At 31.5% G+C, this 19,193-nt stretch overlaps 2 protein-coding genes and 1 long non-coding RNA gene across 10 annotated transcripts in view; 1 reads left to right on the forward strand and 2 right to left on the reverse strand.

Moving 5' to 3' along the window:
* Positions 1–6,399, reverse strand: part of LOC119835568 (chondroitin sulfate proteoglycan 4) — a 29,710-nt gene extending 23,311 nt beyond the window's left edge. The window contains exons 1-6 of the mRNA XM_038360475.1: positions 5,878–6,399; positions 5,670–5,806; positions 5,270–5,416; positions 1,690–1,833; positions 1,414–1,595; positions 1,093–1,300 (exon numbers count right to left, since the gene is read on the reverse strand). Coding sequence (XP_038216403.1) covers positions 1,093–1,300; positions 1,414–1,595; positions 1,690–1,833; positions 5,270–5,416; positions 5,670–5,806; positions 5,878–5,932 — 873 coding nt within the window. The 5' untranslated portion in view covers positions 5,933–6,399. The remainder of the gene's footprint in view (positions 1–1,092; positions 1,301–1,413; positions 1,596–1,689; positions 1,834–5,269; positions 5,417–5,669; positions 5,807–5,877) is intronic.
* Positions 6,400–7,859: 1,460 nt separating this feature from the next.
* LOC119835412 lies at positions 7,860–12,091 on the reverse strand. Of its 7 annotated transcripts, none has more exons than XR_005288049.1 (6): positions 11,962–12,091; positions 10,945–11,040; positions 9,985–10,153; positions 9,665–9,868; positions 8,217–8,290; positions 7,860–8,146 (listed from the first exon to the last, which is right to left on the reverse strand). It is a non-coding gene; the product is annotated as an uncharacterized LOC119835412 (long non-coding RNA). The 7 variants fall into 7 exon arrangements; XR_005288051.1 differs by lacking the exon at positions 11,962–12,091 and adding an exon at positions 11,806–11,937; XR_005288047.1 differs by lacking the exon at positions 11,962–12,091 and adding an exon at positions 11,709–11,936 and having other exon boundaries at positions 8,217–8,573.
* Positions 12,092–12,230: 139 nt separating this feature from the next.
* Positions 12,231–19,193, forward strand: part of LOC119835410 (chromatin complexes subunit BAP18-like) — a 27,231-nt gene continuing 20,268 nt past the window's right edge. Inside the window, exon 1 of one of the 2 annotated variants that reach the window (XM_038360187.1) lies at positions 12,231–12,396. In XM_038360187.1, the coding sequence (XP_038216115.1) occupies positions 12,376–12,396 (21 nt within the window). In that variant the 5' untranslated portion in view covers positions 12,231–12,375. Of the gene's footprint in view, positions 12,397–14,562; positions 14,688–19,193 lie in introns of those variants that run through there. The other variant, XM_038360188.1, reaches the window with a different exon arrangement.

A 19,193-nucleotide genomic window follows, 5' to 3' on the forward strand; every position in this document is an offset into this window, starting at 1 on the left:
TAAAAGCTAATTGCGTCGGATAATGACCATGAATTACATTCATCGGCTTATGAAAGGGCCTGCCAAATCATGAAAATTTATTTCTACATTAATTGCGGTAGTTTGGTATTTGCATAAACGAGACTGCTCAATAACATAATTGAAAATCAATGTACTTTAATCACGCAATTGATGTAGGGATATATTCGGTTTCTAAACAAAACCATCGTAATTAGGGTATAATTTTGTAGATGTCATTTTAAATGGATGTCGCAGATTGATCAATACGAATACATCAATCGAAACGAAAAGGTATGCTTTTCATTATAATAAAGTTGCAGTTATACCGCACGGCTATCCCCTCACAAAAGATTGTTATCAAACGTTCAAGAATAGGTAGACAATAGCTGTCTAAAGCCGGGGATAGCTTCGTACCTCCGATTTTAAAGGCAAATGCTGCATTGCATTTTACATTATGCGGATATCTAGCTGACATTCAAAGCCGCATTAGTTTTGTGACGGAGAAATTGTGTTGTATACCAATATCATATTATTTATTAATATCTCGAATACAATAGACAATAGTTTGATTTGAACATTTATCAAATACTTATTTTCGATTCGATTATACGCATTCATTATTTTAGAGATGTTATTTATTTACAATTCATTTCGCTTGTTTACAATAAACAGTTTTCTCTAACAACAAATGCATCCCAACATAAATATCGAACTATGAAAATAAAACAGAACCTGGATTTCACACGACCGAAAAGTAAATATTTAACTTTGCGTAAAATGGAAAAGTTAATTAAACATAGCACCAAAAAAGATATAAAAATTCGGTTCGGTTCGGTTGTTATTTTTATTATGGAGTGCACCAATGGTTTCCGGGAATCGCAGTAAGCCTTTTCACGGAATATGATTGGAAAACGAAAAGTCTACAGGCAACCTGAAGCTTTACGGTTGACAATATGCAAAATGTAAATTGATTATAATCATTTAAGTGATCTTAACGCCAAATATTCTTTCAAAACTTTTTTTCGCAGAAAGTGATTAAATTGTGTCTAAAAAAATACTGATGATAATTAACAATTATTTTAATGGACTTACCTCAATCAAGGAAGGGTTAAATAGGAGATGCAGCTTATGCCACTGTCCATCGTTCACCCTCACGGTGTGCGCTATTTGTCCGCGCGCCATTTTCACACGAACAATCCCCTCTAAAATTTCTACAGCTAAGAAGTCAGATCCTCGGCCACCGCCCGGATTGTACAGGATTACAGCATTCGGCGTAATCGTCTTGAATTCGATTTGCCACCTAGTAAACAAATCCAATCAATAACGTTATCTATCTGATAGACCAGATGTTTCTAATGCGTAACCACGTTAGCAAATAATCCTCTAAACCGTTTCCCATTGAACGAAACTCACCTGCCTCCCGCTCTAGAGTTTATTTTAGGAAGGATCATATATGCTCCTTCATCGACGAAGCTTATATCAGAGTTTAAATCGGCGTCGAATTCTGGCGCACAGTTCCAGGTCACACCTTCGAGCTGCACTGAAGCACTACGGCTTCGCGCTTTTTCTAATATTTTCACGCCATTATAAAATACCTGACGAATTTAAATATAATATACAAAATAAGACGCGATATATTTAATAAAAAGGGATAACAATTTGACAAAATTTTAAGTACGTTGAACCTACATCTTCCATACAACCGCGAAAATTCTCCATGTGACCAAGGAACAACTCAGAGAAATCTCCTTGACCACCGAGAAATACACCAAAATGTATATTTAGTTCAAAGAATCGTCCTGGCAATCTCTTCTTCACTGTACTGTCGTCGACCTAAAAATAATAAACGATGTCAATGGCATAATCAGGCGCTTCAGTTGCGTGACTCAACATACGTTTATCAAGTAAATAATGTAGAAAACACTCAGCCGTTGTGCTTTTTGCAAAGTATAGATTTCAGCTAGACGAAACTGGATATTGCTAATATAAGTTTTCAATATTTACGTAGTTCCTTGTTTATTATTCTCCCAACTATTCTCTCGATTATTAAATTTTGTATGAAAATTTATTTAATACCGAGTCCACAGTGAAAGATCAAGTTTCCCGGGGAAAATACTAAATTACAGCCAATGCAATTACATTGCAAAAATAATTTGAACGGAATCTATATGAACCGGAAAGCGGAATAGGTAAGTCGGTACAAGTTTATTTATTAAATAGGTTCCCCTTTCACTCGTTTCTCTCAATAATCCGAAAATCCTATTATTACATTTGTAGGTGTTACGTACGTAGGTAACATGGGATTACATTTCCAATAATGGTCAACTATTTTTATTTTAAAAAAAAGGTGCGGATTTCGCCTTTGTAATGTTTACCAACCGGCCATTTCCGACGCTCGCTCGGACATACGCACTTTGTTTTTGAATTGGACATTGTAAATAAGGAGTTTCGATTCAGAAAAATGTATTACTGAGGATCAAAATCGTATCCATAAATGAGAAAAATAATAATGATATAGGATAACCTACTTTAAAAGTTAAATATTAAAGGATGAGCTGGATGGATACACACATACTTTGGTTTATTCCTTCTTTACTTTTTAATTTTTATGCGACAACTATAACAATGAGCAATCTTTGAGTTCTACTCCAATCGAATTCAACAAACTGACTGTCGATATGCAATGTCCACTCGACATGACGATCTTCGACGTCAATGGTAACCAGGCCCGCGCCCCGGCAAGGTCGCCATGGCGTATAGCAAGAACTCAAAATCAACAATGGTTCGTCATTCGTGATTTAGGATAGGAAGTAGAGGTAAATAAAATCGACTTTTGCAGGATGTTAGAGAAATAAAAATACTATTATGGACAAAAATAGTCAAATGTGAAATGCTGTAATATATAAGTTTAAATTTAACATGGGAAGCACGCAACACTTATCGATTTACATGCATGTAGACTGATTTATCATGATGTAATCATATGCAGCACATTCGAAGTACGCCATACTTGTCACAAGACCCACTTTACGGAATCACAAAAAGTTATGTGCATATTTAACTGAAAGAAACCGATACTCTTATTATCTGAACCCTCGTGCCTCATTTACATTAATCTGTTCGCCTTACCACGTTTAAAACGAACCATAGTGTGTCCTCCGAGCGGGGATAACGCTTTCATGTGAAGAATATTAATTGCAATCACGAAACGTTTTATGAAGTATTTTATTTAGTTATGGCAGTTGTTTGCTAAGTGCTGTACACGTAAACTATGGGACGATGAAAATTCGCACTTTGCGCCTTTGATCACGAGTGCTTTGATGTCGGAACGTGTGTTTATTGATTGCAATTTTATGTTTGTTTAAAATACCTTTGACACTATATCGTGATATAAAAATCATTCTGCTAACACTGGAACGTTACAGTTAAAATACGACATCGATGAGAATGGTTTTTCGACAAGTCAGACATTCATTACATATCATGGAAATGTGAATTTATTTCTTATGATGAATTTAAACGTTTGTGTCTATAAAGTCAATTTTTCATTTTACGTTAAAATACGTTAAATGTATCAGATGTTCTTAAAGAATAAGTACTTTAAATACTTTTCTTCTTGATTTCTTCGTTTAACTAAGAGAGTTTATGTTTACCAATAGCATTTGTAATCACCAGAACAAAAAGAATGTTCAGGAATATACCTCTACTAATTGTGATTCGATAAAGGTGATAATGAGCTTGTGATTTAAGCGAGCGTTGCAACAAATCGGCAATTAAACAGATTATAATTTTTCAACAAAGCTATTTTTCAGTACTAAGTTAAATGAACAGTTTTCAACAAATCGCTCAATTTATCTAGTCAATTGTTAAAGCAGCTTGTTCTATATTGTTTAAAAGTGATCAGAAGTAACACGTAATTTTTACACCGTATATGTAACGTGCAACCTATTTAAAATAGTGAAGCGATTTTTTGTGTTTATCGATTTAATAATATTATGTACCTAAATTTAAAGATATTGAAAGAATAATAAAATTTTAAATGTGTTTTATTTTTTGTGACAATGCAAACGAAAGAGGATATGTGACCATGCATAACTTTTTAAAGAATAGCTGGAATATTTTTTTTTTTTTGTAAGGATTATGTTACCTCGATATTAATCCCGCGTAAATTTGGAAAAAATCTACTCTAAGGGCGGGAAAAGAAGTGATTTTTTGTTTATAGGTAGAATTTAATGCCGAGTTGAGTATAAGTAAATACAGAATTTGTGTAACACAAATTAAATATTGCATTATAAAATTATTAAACAAAAACGTTTCAACGAAACAATTAACGTCAGTTAACTAGACTCATATGTATACCTACGTAATTTTGATTTGGCGCCTTTTTGGTCATCTTTCTTCAATGATTGTTTCGCACGGACCCATATTACAATAAAAAATGTTTGATATTTTAACTTTTTTAACACGTTTTTTATTTTTTATCTTTTAATCGACTGACTCTATACGCGCAATTTCCCCTTGGCGCGCTATATCCAATCATCATCTATTTCATTAATTCAATATATATTTTATTCATACCTCTAGAATTATTGTTATAACTGAGCATATTAAACTTCTGACAAGTGACAAGCCAGTGCACATATACTTTGTTCTGCATATGAAATCAATTAATTCTTGCTCCATATTATGCTGCAGCATCTATCTAAGTAATCAACTCTATAATGCTTTGTGTTGCAATGGAAATGTGTACCGTGTGGTTTGTCTTTTGTAATAGTATTGTTTTCAGGTAATTTTTTTATTTATTTACATGTATGATATTATTAATTTAGTGTATTTAAGTGGTATATATTTCAAATGCTTTTAGCTTGGAAGTAGTTATAAATTGAATGAATGTGAATAAAATCTAATTAACACTGTGTTAAATTGGAAAATGTTAACATAATTGATCAACTAGTTATTATTAGAATATTTATTAATACAATTAAAATATTTTTATTTAAGTCAATTCAAGGGGGATTTAACAATGTTGCCCAATGAATGAAATCCACAAGAAATCCCCAAGTAGCGGCAAACAATTTTTCTATTTTAATAGTGTAGTGTAGAATAAATTTAATTATGATCCATAATAAGTAAAATATAAAAGTGACTGAACTCACAAAATCAAAATACTTACTAAACTAAGCATAAATAGAATAAAATATATAAAATAGGTCTTGTGAGGTTTTTTTTTAACTTTTTAAAGACACACAATGGGATTAATATTTCCTACCTTTAGGGTGAGATTGGCTTCTCTTCTTATGATGCTAACATGATGCCACTGGGTATCATTTAAATGAAAGCCCTTTGGAGAAGATAGCTCACTTTCTCCAGCACCCAAATTTATGTGCAACTTTAGTCTTCCACTCTCAAGGCGAATCTAAGAGTGTAAAATAAATTATAGAATAGATACCAAAAATAAAGGTCAAAGAGCTCTGTAAAATTATAAAATAATTTGATATATTTGTTATCTATATATTTAGAAATCAACTTATATATAAAAAGTTGTACTAATAGGTATGTTTAAATGTAAAAGAAAGTAAAACATTGAGCAATAACATATCATTTGTTGACAAAAAATAGACACAACTAAAAAAAAATTAAGAATTAAATATTATACATTATTAACTTACCATGCAATAATCTGTTTTTCCAGCGGCGAGAAGAAGTAGGGCATCTGATAAATGTGTTCGAAACCTAAAACTTATATCTGTTGCCCCTTTTGCTTCTTGTAGTGGGTATGAAATGTAACTGGCACCATAGAAAGATGCTAAAAACCGATATTTATTGAGCAATAATACATAAATTTAAAAAAACACTCAAATTTCAGCCGATATTTACCTTTATCGTAAGCAAAACTAACAGGAATAATACATAAAATAAGTAAAATTTCCATGTTGACTTTTAAACTAGTACGTAAATAGTAAACATTAACACATAGTAACGTAAGAGTTCTCACGATTGAGATTAATTGCAATCCAAAAAGAGTATCTTAATGAACCAGAATTTATTTTTAAAACTGTCTCAACTAAAAAGTGTTGAAGCATCTTTGAACAAAGCAGAATATCACAAAATTCAGCCTTAACTCATGTTCACAATAATATGATCACTTAAGTAAATATGTTCACTACGTTTGAAACACGTTGATAACTTTTTTATGCAAGAAAATGAATAGTTACTGAACCACAAAAAATACTTCTACAGCAATAACATGGCTGACAAAATAAAAATTGACAATACAGTAAATGACCAAAGAGTAAACGAGGCAATGAACATAGGCTAGTACCTATGCACAGACCATCTAAACAATACGACAAATCGACTAAATTTGGGACGCAAGCCACAGACGTACGATACGCACGATTGCCGATTAAATTTGGCCGACACTGTGTGAAGTTAGCACAAGAAGCGTCGCAGTTGTGGAAGTAATTTATAAAATATTGCACTACTAGTGTATTTACTACTTAGTAGATGGCAGTATCTTATAAAACGAAAAAAGGATTTTAAATAATTAAACGATATCTAATATATTTCCAATACCAAATTATAATATCTTCTGTCAAAGATAAGGTATTTTTTGGTATATAGTTAAAAAATACTTAATGTGAACATATTTTTTAACTTGCAATATTCTTTAATATAACAACCCATTATGTAAAAATACAAACATCCTTTTTTATGCTTTAGACTAAATGCTATATGTTTTAAAATGTGGTTTCTATTAAAATATGCATAGTAAAATATTACGTGCCTATTTAGTATTAAATAGATTGACATAATGCGACGACGTAATATCATAATTATTCGATGCCAATATAAAATTAACTACGATGACGGCCAGCTCGCACCGGGGAAGTACCGCATTGACACAGAATACCGGCATGAAATTGCATACTGCTGTGTTTCGTTCGGTGAGTGGGGAAGCCGGAGGCTCATATCCTTTTCCTAATCCATCCCAGTCCTTTCTTTAAATCCTGTCGTCATTCCTTTCCTAATCCCTATCCAATTTGAAGTCGGCAATCCATTTGAAGAGGCGTAAGGTCTGCAATCTACCTTACACCTCTCCAAAGGGTGCATCATGGGTTGTGCTAGCGCTTACCACAGTCGGCAATGGAACTGGTTGGACGCCTGATGGTAAGCGCTACCACCGCCCATGAACATTTAGAGAGGCATAAGGTTCATTGCAGACCATACGCCTCTACAAATTGTTTTAAAATAGTAACTGTAGCTTACCAATTTTAAAAATAAATTCTTACTAGATCGATTCATCGCACCGGAAAAATATTTAATTTTATGAAAATCATTTTAACCGTTTCTAAAATTCAGATAATATACATACAAATAACTTAATGTACCGTAAATTTTTCGCTTAAAGGTAAATAAGTAGAAAAATCGATAATAATCATAAGTAAAGTAGACATCGATAACAAAGTCGAATCAAATCTATGGATGATCTGTGGGGAATTCTGGCGAAAATTTGAAAAAGTGCGGTTCATCATTTTGATTCAAATTTTAATAAAATTAAAACAAATATATGTTATTTTTAAAAAATAGTATAAATGAATAGAGCGTATTGATAATAAATATGGATGGAAACGAGGGGGGCGACAATATCCCGCCCATCTCTAAGAAGAGACCACAACAATCTGAAGATCTTCGAAATATTTCTGATACTGGCGGCTTTAGTCGGAGTGACTCCTCTTTTCTACCTGTTTGTAAGCCTAATTATAAAAGGCTTTATTAGGAGAATAATATAAAGACAGAATATAAGGTTCTCGTCGAAAGCAAAAACTTACAGGAAAAAATAGTAAATAAAAGTCCCATTTATTTCAATCATTTATTTTTTTAATATTAAAGGTGTGGAGGCACTGAGACGTATTAGCCCCAATAAAATAGTTGTGGTCTTCAAACAGCACAACACGGCCAATATTTTTCTAAACAACAACAAATTTCTGGATAGATATGATATAAAAGCATATATCCCAGCAGCCCAAATTGAAAAACTGGTATAATTAGATTTGTCATCTAATTTGTCGCATTTATATTTATATAACAAATGTTCACAAAATTAACTTCCAAATATGAAATTATTGCAGTTTAGATTAGATTTCTGGAAAAAGTAGGTCATGAGTTAATAGGAACACAGGCTGTTAGTATCACATTTCTGACAAATTCATTACCTCTTTTAGTTTGTTGAATTTTTGACTATGTTCACCCTCTTCAACAATGTTCATGATGTTTTAATTTATTCATTCTGCAAAGATATGTAACTGCAAATAGCGTTGTTCAATCTGTCCAGGCGATCACTCATATAAAGAATGTAATAGACCAGATGAGATTTGCTGCGTGAATTGCAACTGCAATTCTTTATATGAGTGCAGGTTAATGATCTCATTTAGCTATTTCTAAAGTATGTCCTATTAAAATGAGTAATATTTTAGAGAAGAAAAATAAAATAACCTATGCTAGTGTCTATGCTAGTGTTGCTATGACAAAAGAAAGTACTGACTTCCCTCTTCTGCCATCAAGCGGCAATCCTGTAAATTATATAAATATTTTGCCCAAACCTGTAAATAAATCTGTAAATATTAAGCCTGTATCAAATTCTGAAAATATTCAGGATATAAAATCACAAATAATTGGAAACAGTGATGCCCTGGTACATACAGTGGTCCAAATAGGCAATAAAACGATAATGCTCTAATAACTTCTTCATTAATTAATGATGTTCTTATTAAAAATTTGTCAACATCATGGATGAATATGATTTATACATTTTAAATTATGATCCAATGGGTAGTTACCATTATTCAACCATCACAATCATAGCTATGTGCATTGAAAGACACACAATAAATGAGCAGGTTGTCAAATTTTTATATGATAAAACAGATTGAACTAACTATACAGAAGCTTCTTATTCAGTCTTCCAAGACATGATAGTGCAGAGAACCTAATGAAATCCTATGAGAAGTTTTGTAATCGACTTGATAAACTCTAACAAATTGTAGTTCTAAGAATCACTAGGTCTAAGTTCAGAAGTAGAACACCAGCTCCATGTTGGAACAGTCTATGCAAACACGCTGTTATTACATCTTATGCAGCATTGAAACTGTACAGACATGATCCAACCATTCGTAATTATATTGATTATAAAAAAATGTATGCTTCAAAAAAAATGGAGTAATAAGGAGCAAAACAGAATTGATTGGAAAAGTTTCTTTAATATATTTAATAGAAATATTTCAATTAGTGAAATGTGGAACCTGATTAAAAGGTTTAAGAAGATCAGAACTGGTAATAAGTTATAAAGAATTTGTACAACCACTACTGGATAAGTTATCAGATAACATCAATTTGACTACCCGGGATTCATTTGACAACTATTTTTATATTAATAATGAAAATCCCCAATCACAGTTTTTGTTAGATCCTTTTTCTTAGTCCGAATTCTGAATGAGTTTACAATCTAGGAGAAATACTAGGCCTAGTTTAGATGATTTTCCATATTAATTGATATGCATCTACCTGAATCCATACAAAATTTATTTTTAAATGTTCTTAATAATCTCTGGTATGAAAAGTTAATACTAAGTTGAAATGAAATGAAATACTCAATGTGTCTTACCTATACTTAAACCCAGATAAATCACCTGAACAGGGTAGTTCCCATCGCCCAATTTCAATATCATCATGTCTTGGAAAGATATTTGAAAACATGGTTAAATCTCGCCTGGACTGGTATTTGGAATCTAATAGCATCATCCCTCATGTTCAATTTGGATTTAGTGGAGGAAGTTGTTCTGACTGCTTCATTTCTCTTTTATGTGATCTGAAAGATGCAAAAGAAAAGAAATTACAAACAGTGAGCATTTCTAAATGTTCAAGGCCCATTTGATAGTGTAGATCCTGGCATATTAGTGCAGGTTTTAGGTATTGCTGGTGAACCTTTTTTTATAGTGGAAAAATCTTGCATAGATACCCACGGAACCCGGGAAGGGGTTGTGGGTTATGCCGGATTCCTATGGACTAAAACCCCACTGTGTTCCGTCAAGCCACACAAGTGAAGGGGCCACTGGTGCTTGTTAGAATTCGTTTGCGACGAATGCCGGTGTACCTGGACAATTGTGAAAAAGGATCTATAATTTTCTTAATAATAGAATATTATATGTCAGGTATAACAATATCTTACATGGAACCAGACTTGTGTCAAAGGGTACTACGCAGGGTGTAACATTATCACCTTTATTATATAATTTGTATACTTGTGAGATATGTTAATATTAAAAATGTGAATATACTTCAGTTTGCAGATGATTTAGTATTGTACAGTTCAAATGTGAATTTAACAACAGCCAATAGAAAAGTTAACATTGGTTTAAGGCAGTAATTACTATGAACACTGATTAAATCTAAAAATAAATGCTGCTAAAAGCAGTACCATGATGTTTGGTAAGGACTTGCCATTAATTGATGTTGTTTTTAATGGGGTTGTTAACCCAAGCGCATCAGTATATAGTTATCACACAAATTATTACGTATCATAATTGATCACAAGCTTTCATTTGAAAAACATATTAAGTATATATCTAGAAATGCACAAAGAGGTATTAACATTTTGATATGTCTAGCAGGTATTTCATGGGGTGCTGATCTCAAAATACTTCAGTTTTATATGTAAGAAGTCATTTTGACTACAGTTTATTGGCTTATTCTCATACCCATAAATTAGATGTAATACAGAACAAGGCTTTGAGGATGATGTAGGGGGCAATGGGACTCCAATAAGGGTCATGGAGGTTGAAACAAATATTATGCTATTGATATTGAGACGAATTAAGCTTGCAGAAAGATATTGTTCAAAACTATTATCATCAAATAATTTCAAAGTTATAAACAGACTCATACCTCATTTCATTAGAGCAGATGGTACATTGACCTTATGATCTTCTGAAAGGTCTCTTCTGAAATCTTCTGAAATCTCTAACTTTGTGCTGGATTTTCCTAGAAATACAATCACATTATTCAAATATCAAAAAATAATCACACCGGTCTTATTACACTCATTCATATAAAAGTATTACACATTCTATTGCAATTTTATCTAAGCCAATTGATAACAATTCTGACTTTCTAGCATTCTTAGAAGAGAACAAAGACTATTATATGGTCTATACTGATGGTAGTAAAGGTACTGATATGTTAAAATGTACTACTATGTTAAAAGTGCAGTCTATGATCGCCAAAAGAGTATTGCTCAAAGCTTTATTCTACATCAACAGAGTTCTATTTTAACATCAGAGGCATATGCCGTTTTTGAAGCTTTAAAATTGATTAGTAGTGTAAATAATTGTAAATATTTTCTTTTCTTAACAGACTATTTAAATCATATAAATAGTCTGAAACTTGTGAATCTAAATTTTAAAACAAATTATATTATCTTTTGTATTAAATTTAGTATGGCGTTTATAATAAAGGAACTAAAATCGCCTTTATGTGGGTTCCCTCACACAAAGTTATTTCTATTCTTGATGTCAGAAATGTAGTGCATGTCCCTATGACCAATTATTATTACGATGTAAATGTCTCCTTAAATAGTATGTGGTTAGTATTCTGGAAAGAGGATCAGAAATTTAAAGGAAAATGGTATGGAAATAAACAAGAGAATTTACGGAAGAGACTTTGGTATCATGAGCTGGATATAGCTAGCCGTAAGTTTATCACCACAATCAACAAATTGCGATTTGGCCACCACAAATACCCGCACACCTTGCAAGACTGAATATAATAAGAAGTAATTTATGCACCTTTTGTAATTAACAAAATCGGTGACGTGAACCATATTTTCTTTAAATTTCAAAACCATATGTTTACATTTACATTCACTAGTATTGGCAAGTGAAATAATAGAAGAATAGAAGGTACCACTTATACCTCCCGCCGTTGTGATTTGTTAAAAAACAAAAAGTGTTATAGAGCGTTATATAAATACATTAAAAATACTGTTGTAACGATCTAGGGAAAAAATAAGTTATTGCAGCAAATACGTGAAAGTACATAAAATTAAAGAAATTTGTTATCAAAAATAAGACTTGGCTTAATGGTCTTGTAATCAAGTCTCGTAATCTTAAAAAAAAAATGATGATCTGTGTCCGTTTAAAGCATTTTGACATATTATGTCATTGGGAATTTGTATTTCGGTCTTACACGGTTGCCCTCTAGTTTCTTGGTTATGTTGCCTTATTTATTTTTTATTAACTTATTACACAGTGTTAGTTTTGAAAATAATTCCTGTATTTCTAGATCAATGTGACTTGAGTGAAAAAAAAAACAAACAACATGAACAACTCCGCGGCAAAGGTAAAAATATACAAGTTTGTATGCTGTAAAAATGTAGAATACGACTAAAAATGTTAATGAATTCTTCATAAGCGTCTTATTAATTTGCCTGCGTTATAATGTTGTTAGTAAATATATTGTTTCTATATAATTTTTGATAGTCGATGACTTATCAATCGACCATCAAAAATTATAGCTGTTAAGCTATATTTTGTTTTTGTTAATATTGAATAACGGCTTGGTTTGCTTGGGTAGCGGTTCCTGCATAGTATATTTGTGTTAAATGTTTTTTGAATTAACTACAAATCAAGGGTAGTATCTTGTATTAACCATACTATGAATGGGTTTATAATGTGAAATTGAAGTAGTTAAATCAACTTTTGCCTCCATAATTCACATTCAGTTTCGCCCCAGTTAAAACAGAATAAAAAATGACTGAATGTTTAAAAATAAATACCATATTATTTTTAAGTAGATATAAAATAAAGTGGTTTTCTATTGATAAAACAAATTTCAGAAACAGTTCAGAGAATCAGAGATTGCCTGCTACACGCATACAAATTTAGAAGATTAGAAACTCAGCCAATATTATTTGTTCCGAATATGGGGACACACACCTTATACAAATCGATACAAATCAATTAATTTCCTGTACACTTGTTTATTGATTTTAAGTCAGATTTATTATTCCACTTATTGATTTTAAGTCAGAGGTCCTCACCACCTGCTTGTTTATTAATTTACTATATTCAAATCCATTTTGTCCGGTAGGTTAAGACAAGTCATAGGTAGGATCCTGTCCTCAACAGGTGACAGGCTGCCTCTCCAGCCAGCTTGTTTAGGATAAATTAGATATGAGGACAGGCGAAATTCCTCAAAGCATAAAGGTCTGTGGGATCGCTGCTCCCCGACTCCTCGCCACAAGGTGCTCTTTGGTATTAATGTAAATTTGTTTTTCTTTTTAAATAACTCATTTAAAAAGAAAAACAAAATTGGGCAAACAGATACTATTAGCATAAATTAAAGGTGATTTCATAATTTATGGTATTCGATAAAATCTTAGATCTCTTATGAAATACATATGCATTGATGATTTTTTTTTTAATTTTTCACTTTAACATATTGTTTTTGTTATCCATTTGTGAAAACCACTGAAATGTAGATGAACATATTTGCTTAAACACTCATTTGTTTAAAAAAGGTTTTTATACATGATTTTTTTTTTTGTGATCTAGATTCCAGATCTTGAACAATTTTTGGTTGATTTATACCCGTTCTTGATTGTTGGAAGTAAAACTAGTTTTAACTAAGTTAACATTGCATGAGTTGTATTTTGAATAGGATTATTCTCTTAAATAAATAGCTCTAAAATATCTGACATATAGGTGATATCTAATTGCATGTCCACCTTATTGATGTAAAATAAAATATATTAAAAAATATAAAATAATAAAGAATTATGTGTTAGTTACACTGCTTATAATTCAATAATAATACATTAATTAGGTTAATAGTGCATGTGGATTAGAAGTTTTTATGTATGACATCTGTGCATGAACCACTAGTAACTGTATTTCATACAACCCAGTACGAAAAAAATATGATTAATTCTGTAATTTTCAAATTAATATATTGCACTATTTTACATATGCACGAATACGCAAAATCACAAGTGTAAGAAGACATTTGCAAATGATAAGAACGCCATCTATGGAAACCTGCAAAAACTGTTTTGTCATAATTTTAGGTTAATAATACCTACAAATCACGAAAGATATCGCGGTTATAAATGAAAGTTAAGGTGTAAAAGATTTTCTTATTAAAAATAAAGTCATTAGCTACCTTATTTAAAATGAATTCATAAAATGTCATTTATATATTTTTTCTATGAGTGATTTTCATATGGTTATATTTTATTAGAAACTTATATGACTTCCTTAACCTTACTAATACTATATTTAAAATCATAATATATTGCACTGTATATTTATTTCGATGTAATGTTTTTAGATTACATCGAAATAAATAGTTTTGTTTTATAATTCTGTAAATCGATACATACAATGCATGGGGGAACTCCTGCAGAGCCACCCTATTGGTAGTTTGCAATGCAGTATTCTCTATTATTGATTTTCACTTGCCAAGCAAATGCAGTACGTATATGTTGCAAGCTCAAAAAACAGTTACACCGTGCCTTTATTTGTGACCACTTGTGTTGTGAAATTCACCTATGCTTAATTTTTTAAACACATATTTTGCCCGTAATTTAAGTTTGCAATTAAACTGTGAATAAATAAAGGAGCTGTAAAATGGTGAGTTATATATATTTTACAAATACTTACAAATTCTTCGTTTTTTATGTTAACGTCATATTCAATGAGTTAAATTGTGAAAGTAAATAATATTTTAATAACGTCAATGCTATGGTAAAGCTAATTTTGCGAAATATTTTTTTGTGTGCTTTATATAATGTGCGATGCAATTTTCTGTTCAATTGAGGTATGTATCATTTGTTACTTTCTAGCGCTATTACAAAAATGTCAGAGTAAAATTGCGTACAACATTTATATAGTTAGTAATTATAGTATTTATTTATTTGTATAGTTATTCTCTGCTTATACATATAAACACTGAGTATAGAATATAGTTTATCGATTTTTGTAGTGGTTCAGCGGGACGCATGCGTTATTCGTATTGAGTATCGTTGAAAATTTTATTAGAAAACTTATATTGGAACGCATTTTAAATATCTCTATAATCTTGGTTTCGTAGTTTTTAAAATGTACCTAATATATTTTCAACAACTATCACAGTTATATCACTATTCTTAGTAGTTACGACGACATTGATGTAGGTTTACAATGCTACTAATGTCAACATTAAAATGTCTCTTTCTGCTAAACATGTAAGTGATAATTCTGTTTTATGATTCAGCCACTGTTGTAACTATATATTATTTCATTATTTTTGTTTGTCGGAGTCGTGCTCGACTTCGACACGAATTGGGCCAGCTTGCAACGGGGAAGTACCACACCCCCACAGAAAACCGGCGTGAAATAATAACTTGCTATTGTGTTTCGTACGGTGAGTGGGGGAGCCGGAGCCCTATTTCCTTCCCAGTCCATTCCTTCATTCCAGTCATCAATCCTTTCCTAATCCCTTATCCCATAAAAGCGGGCAGCGCATTCTCTGAGTTCTGAGACTCTGCGAATGTTGATCAATGTGGTGATCGTTTACCATCAGGCCAACCACTAACTCAGTTGCCCGCTATGACGTAAAAAAAATACTATACCTTCGTTGTACAATATAAGAGATATTCTTTTGATTGTTTCCTTTATTGTGTCAAAAATTCTGTCCTGTGTATGTTATTTTAGATTTAGATTGCCATTTGGTAGGTTACTATTATCTATTGAAAATTGTAAATATTTCATTTTGTTGAGATTTAAGTAAGTTTCTGTGAAGTAGCTTGGATATTTCATTAATACTTATTTCTGCAGTATTGTATACTTCTTTCCAACTATTCCAAAACCGTATCGTCAGTAAAGGTTATAATTTTAGTATTGTATAGTTTAATCCTACAAAGACAATAGACATAAATTAAAAATAAGGTAGAGCCGAGGTCAGAACCTTGAGAAACGCCAAATTTAACAAGTTCTTTTGCGCTATGATAATTCCCAAGTATTACGCTTTGGTATCTTCAGAAAGATAAACTTTTAAAAGTGGTAAGGGAGTATGCGGATATGAATACACTCCAACTTTACCAAATAAAGAGGTATTGAGACGGTATCATATCATAGATAAATCGAGAAAGATACCCAACATTTGGAACCATTGTCTAGAGCCTGAGTTACATCTAAACCCATATTGGTTGTTCGATAAAATGTTATACTTCTCTAAGAACGCTTTAAGTCGAACATTTATGAGTTTCTCTAATATTTTAGCAAAAGTTGAAAGTTGTGAGATGGGGCGATAATTTGTAAGCCTGCCTTTGTCACCTGCTTTAAAAATATAGGTATTACTGTTGATTTTTTTAATTGTTTTGGAAATATTTCCAGAGAAAAACAGAGATTGCACATATGACACGTTAGTGTGCACAAAACATCACTTTTTTTATAAATATTGCAGATATCCCGTCCCACGATGATAATGATGATTTTTTTTTATTTCTATATCATCAGTATGCAATAAAAAAATGAGTTAGTTAAAGTTAAGGAGGATTTGTAAATTTGCGCTAAAGTATCTTGAGTAACTTTTATTTTGTTTAGGATATTCGCCACAAGTTGGCTATATATATATATATATATATATATATATATATATATATATATATATATATATATATATATATATATATATATATTTATATATTGGCTGACTGCTGTGCCGTATTTTTAATCTGATATAGATCATTAATGACCTCTTTATTGTTGTTGTCTGAATACCACATACTCTTATAATGATGTTTTATTGTTTTTTTATGTTGGATCTATTTAATTGTAATTCACTTTGGTCACGGTCGTTCTTTTACTTATGTAGCAAATTATGAGAGCAGTTCTTATGGGTGAATATACGCTATTTGAATAACAATGGTTCATTGAAAAAAATTGAGTTAAAATTATTATATCATCGTTTCCCTTAACTTAAACAATACATAATGTGTTCTTGTTTTTGGCCCACATAGCCTATTTACGGTAATTGTTAAATTTATAGCAATAATTGTTAAAAAAAGGTATAAATGTATACTCCTCTGGCCTCCCCGTTACTACAATATAATGATTTTATCACTAAAAACTCAAAATACGTATGCAATTATGTTTATTTTTAAATACGATCATATGCTTGTATAAACATCGAAACATATTTTATCAAAATACATATTAAAAATATTTAATAATGTAAAAAAAAATAAGTTATACTCATGTCCTGTTACAACTATGTCACTTCATCTGGCGAAATTAAAAGAAGTAAAATTTGATTTAAAACCGCGAAGGTATGTTTTTGACTTTAACTACACGCATACCAACAGTGTGAATTTAGAAGAAAGCTAACGATGTTGAGCAAGACTCCAATAATATTGTGTCAGTTTGCGATTCACCGTAGGACAGCGTGGTTTTGCCAGTCGTTTGAGTATTTCCTTTGGTATGTATATCATTTTGTATTTTATCGTTACAAAAATTTTTATCTGCCCAATGAAATATTTATAGTGTTTAGATTTCATGTATTAAGTTAAACAGTGATCAGAAAAGTAAGAGTTGTAATTTTTGTAGGTTATGTGCAATTATGTCACTTTTCTGGCGTCACTTCTCTGGCATATTTTGTGCTAGAGGTATACAAAAGCACCAGTGAAGTGACTATTTTTTTTATGTTAATATATGATGTTTTTATTGTATATGTATGTATGTATATATGTGGCAAATCCACTATGCCCATATCTTTAGCAAGCTCTACAGCCCAAACGGCTGGACGGATTTTGTCAGGTGAGGTGTTGTTGGATTCTTTAAAATTGTGGTCGTGACTTACTTAAATTTTCAAAATTGCAATCAGCTTTTGTTTTATTTGTGACAATTCATTAATTAGACATAATTTTAATTGTTCTAGAGAGTCGGGTATGATCAAACATAATGGCGAATGTTAAAAAGAGACAAACAAGGGAAGAAAGATTACAAAAAAAGCGTGACATGTAAACGGGCCGCTGACAAAATTATATAATTATATTAACAATAAAAAATATAGGTATGCTGGCGTATGGTCCTCAGATTTTGATGAAGATGAAGTAGAGATCAGGGTTACTCTTTTAAAGATCTCTAGTAAAGACGGTACTCTTTTCAAAATTAATGAAAAGATACGTCTGATGTTAAATGGGAACAGATCTTGACCGTTTTACCGGTGCCAAATATATGTATGAAGGGTAACAGAGTATTCTACAAGTTTCCGAAGCCAGTTGATGTATTTGAAAAGTAAAATTTTGATTTAAAAATACAAATACTACCGTTTATTATATGTTTTATTTAATATTAGTCCCATTTATTAGCTAATAATCAATGGCTTGTCACTTTCCTGCCTTAATTTGTGCCACTCTGCCAATGGTGTCACTCCTCTGGTAACACATTTTCCTCTGGTGCTTATAAATTAAAAGAAAATAGAATAATCTTCTGGCCCTCATCATTACAGATTAATTGATAGTGTCAAATAGATAAATTATTGATATTGAATCAAACAGAGTACATTTGCTTTAAGGACACAAAAAAATCAAATAGCGTATATTCACCCTTATAACGTTTGTATATTTTTGTTAATTCTAAGCCCTGGGGTAATTTTTTGTGTCGTCGATGAAGAGTATCACGGAATCCCATGCATCGTAAGAGACCTGACGTGATCCATGGCTGCTTAATTTGTTTACCTGTTTGATGTTATTCGAGTACATTTTTCTGTAACTTTGGTCACAATGTTGATTATCATAACAGTAACTAATTCAGGATCAGACAGTTCTAGTAATTTTGTCCAGTTTTCCTCGGAATATAGTCTAATTGCTTTTTCATAATTCATGGGCGGCGGTTACGCGTCTCTTTGCGGAAGACCGGACAAGTCGCATTATTTGCCTACATCTACGAGTATATTTTCACATGTTGACGACTTAAGCAACTCCGACAGAACCTGCCAGCTATGTAGAAATGTATCTGATTTATGGAAATGGTCCTCTATTAGTAAATTCTTATACCTTTAAACGAGCAATTCTTGTATATGTATATATATACCTAGTCTTGCCATAAATATTGTAATAAAGAAAAAAGAAAATTGTTAACTGCAAATAACATTTA

This window comes from Zerene cesonia, chromosome Z (assembly GCF_012273895.1).
Source record: "Zerene cesonia ecotype Mississippi chromosome Z, Zerene_cesonia_1.1, whole genome shotgun sequence".
NCBI classification, from domain to species: domain Eukaryota; kingdom Metazoa; phylum Arthropoda; class Insecta; order Lepidoptera; family Pieridae; genus Zerene; species Zerene cesonia.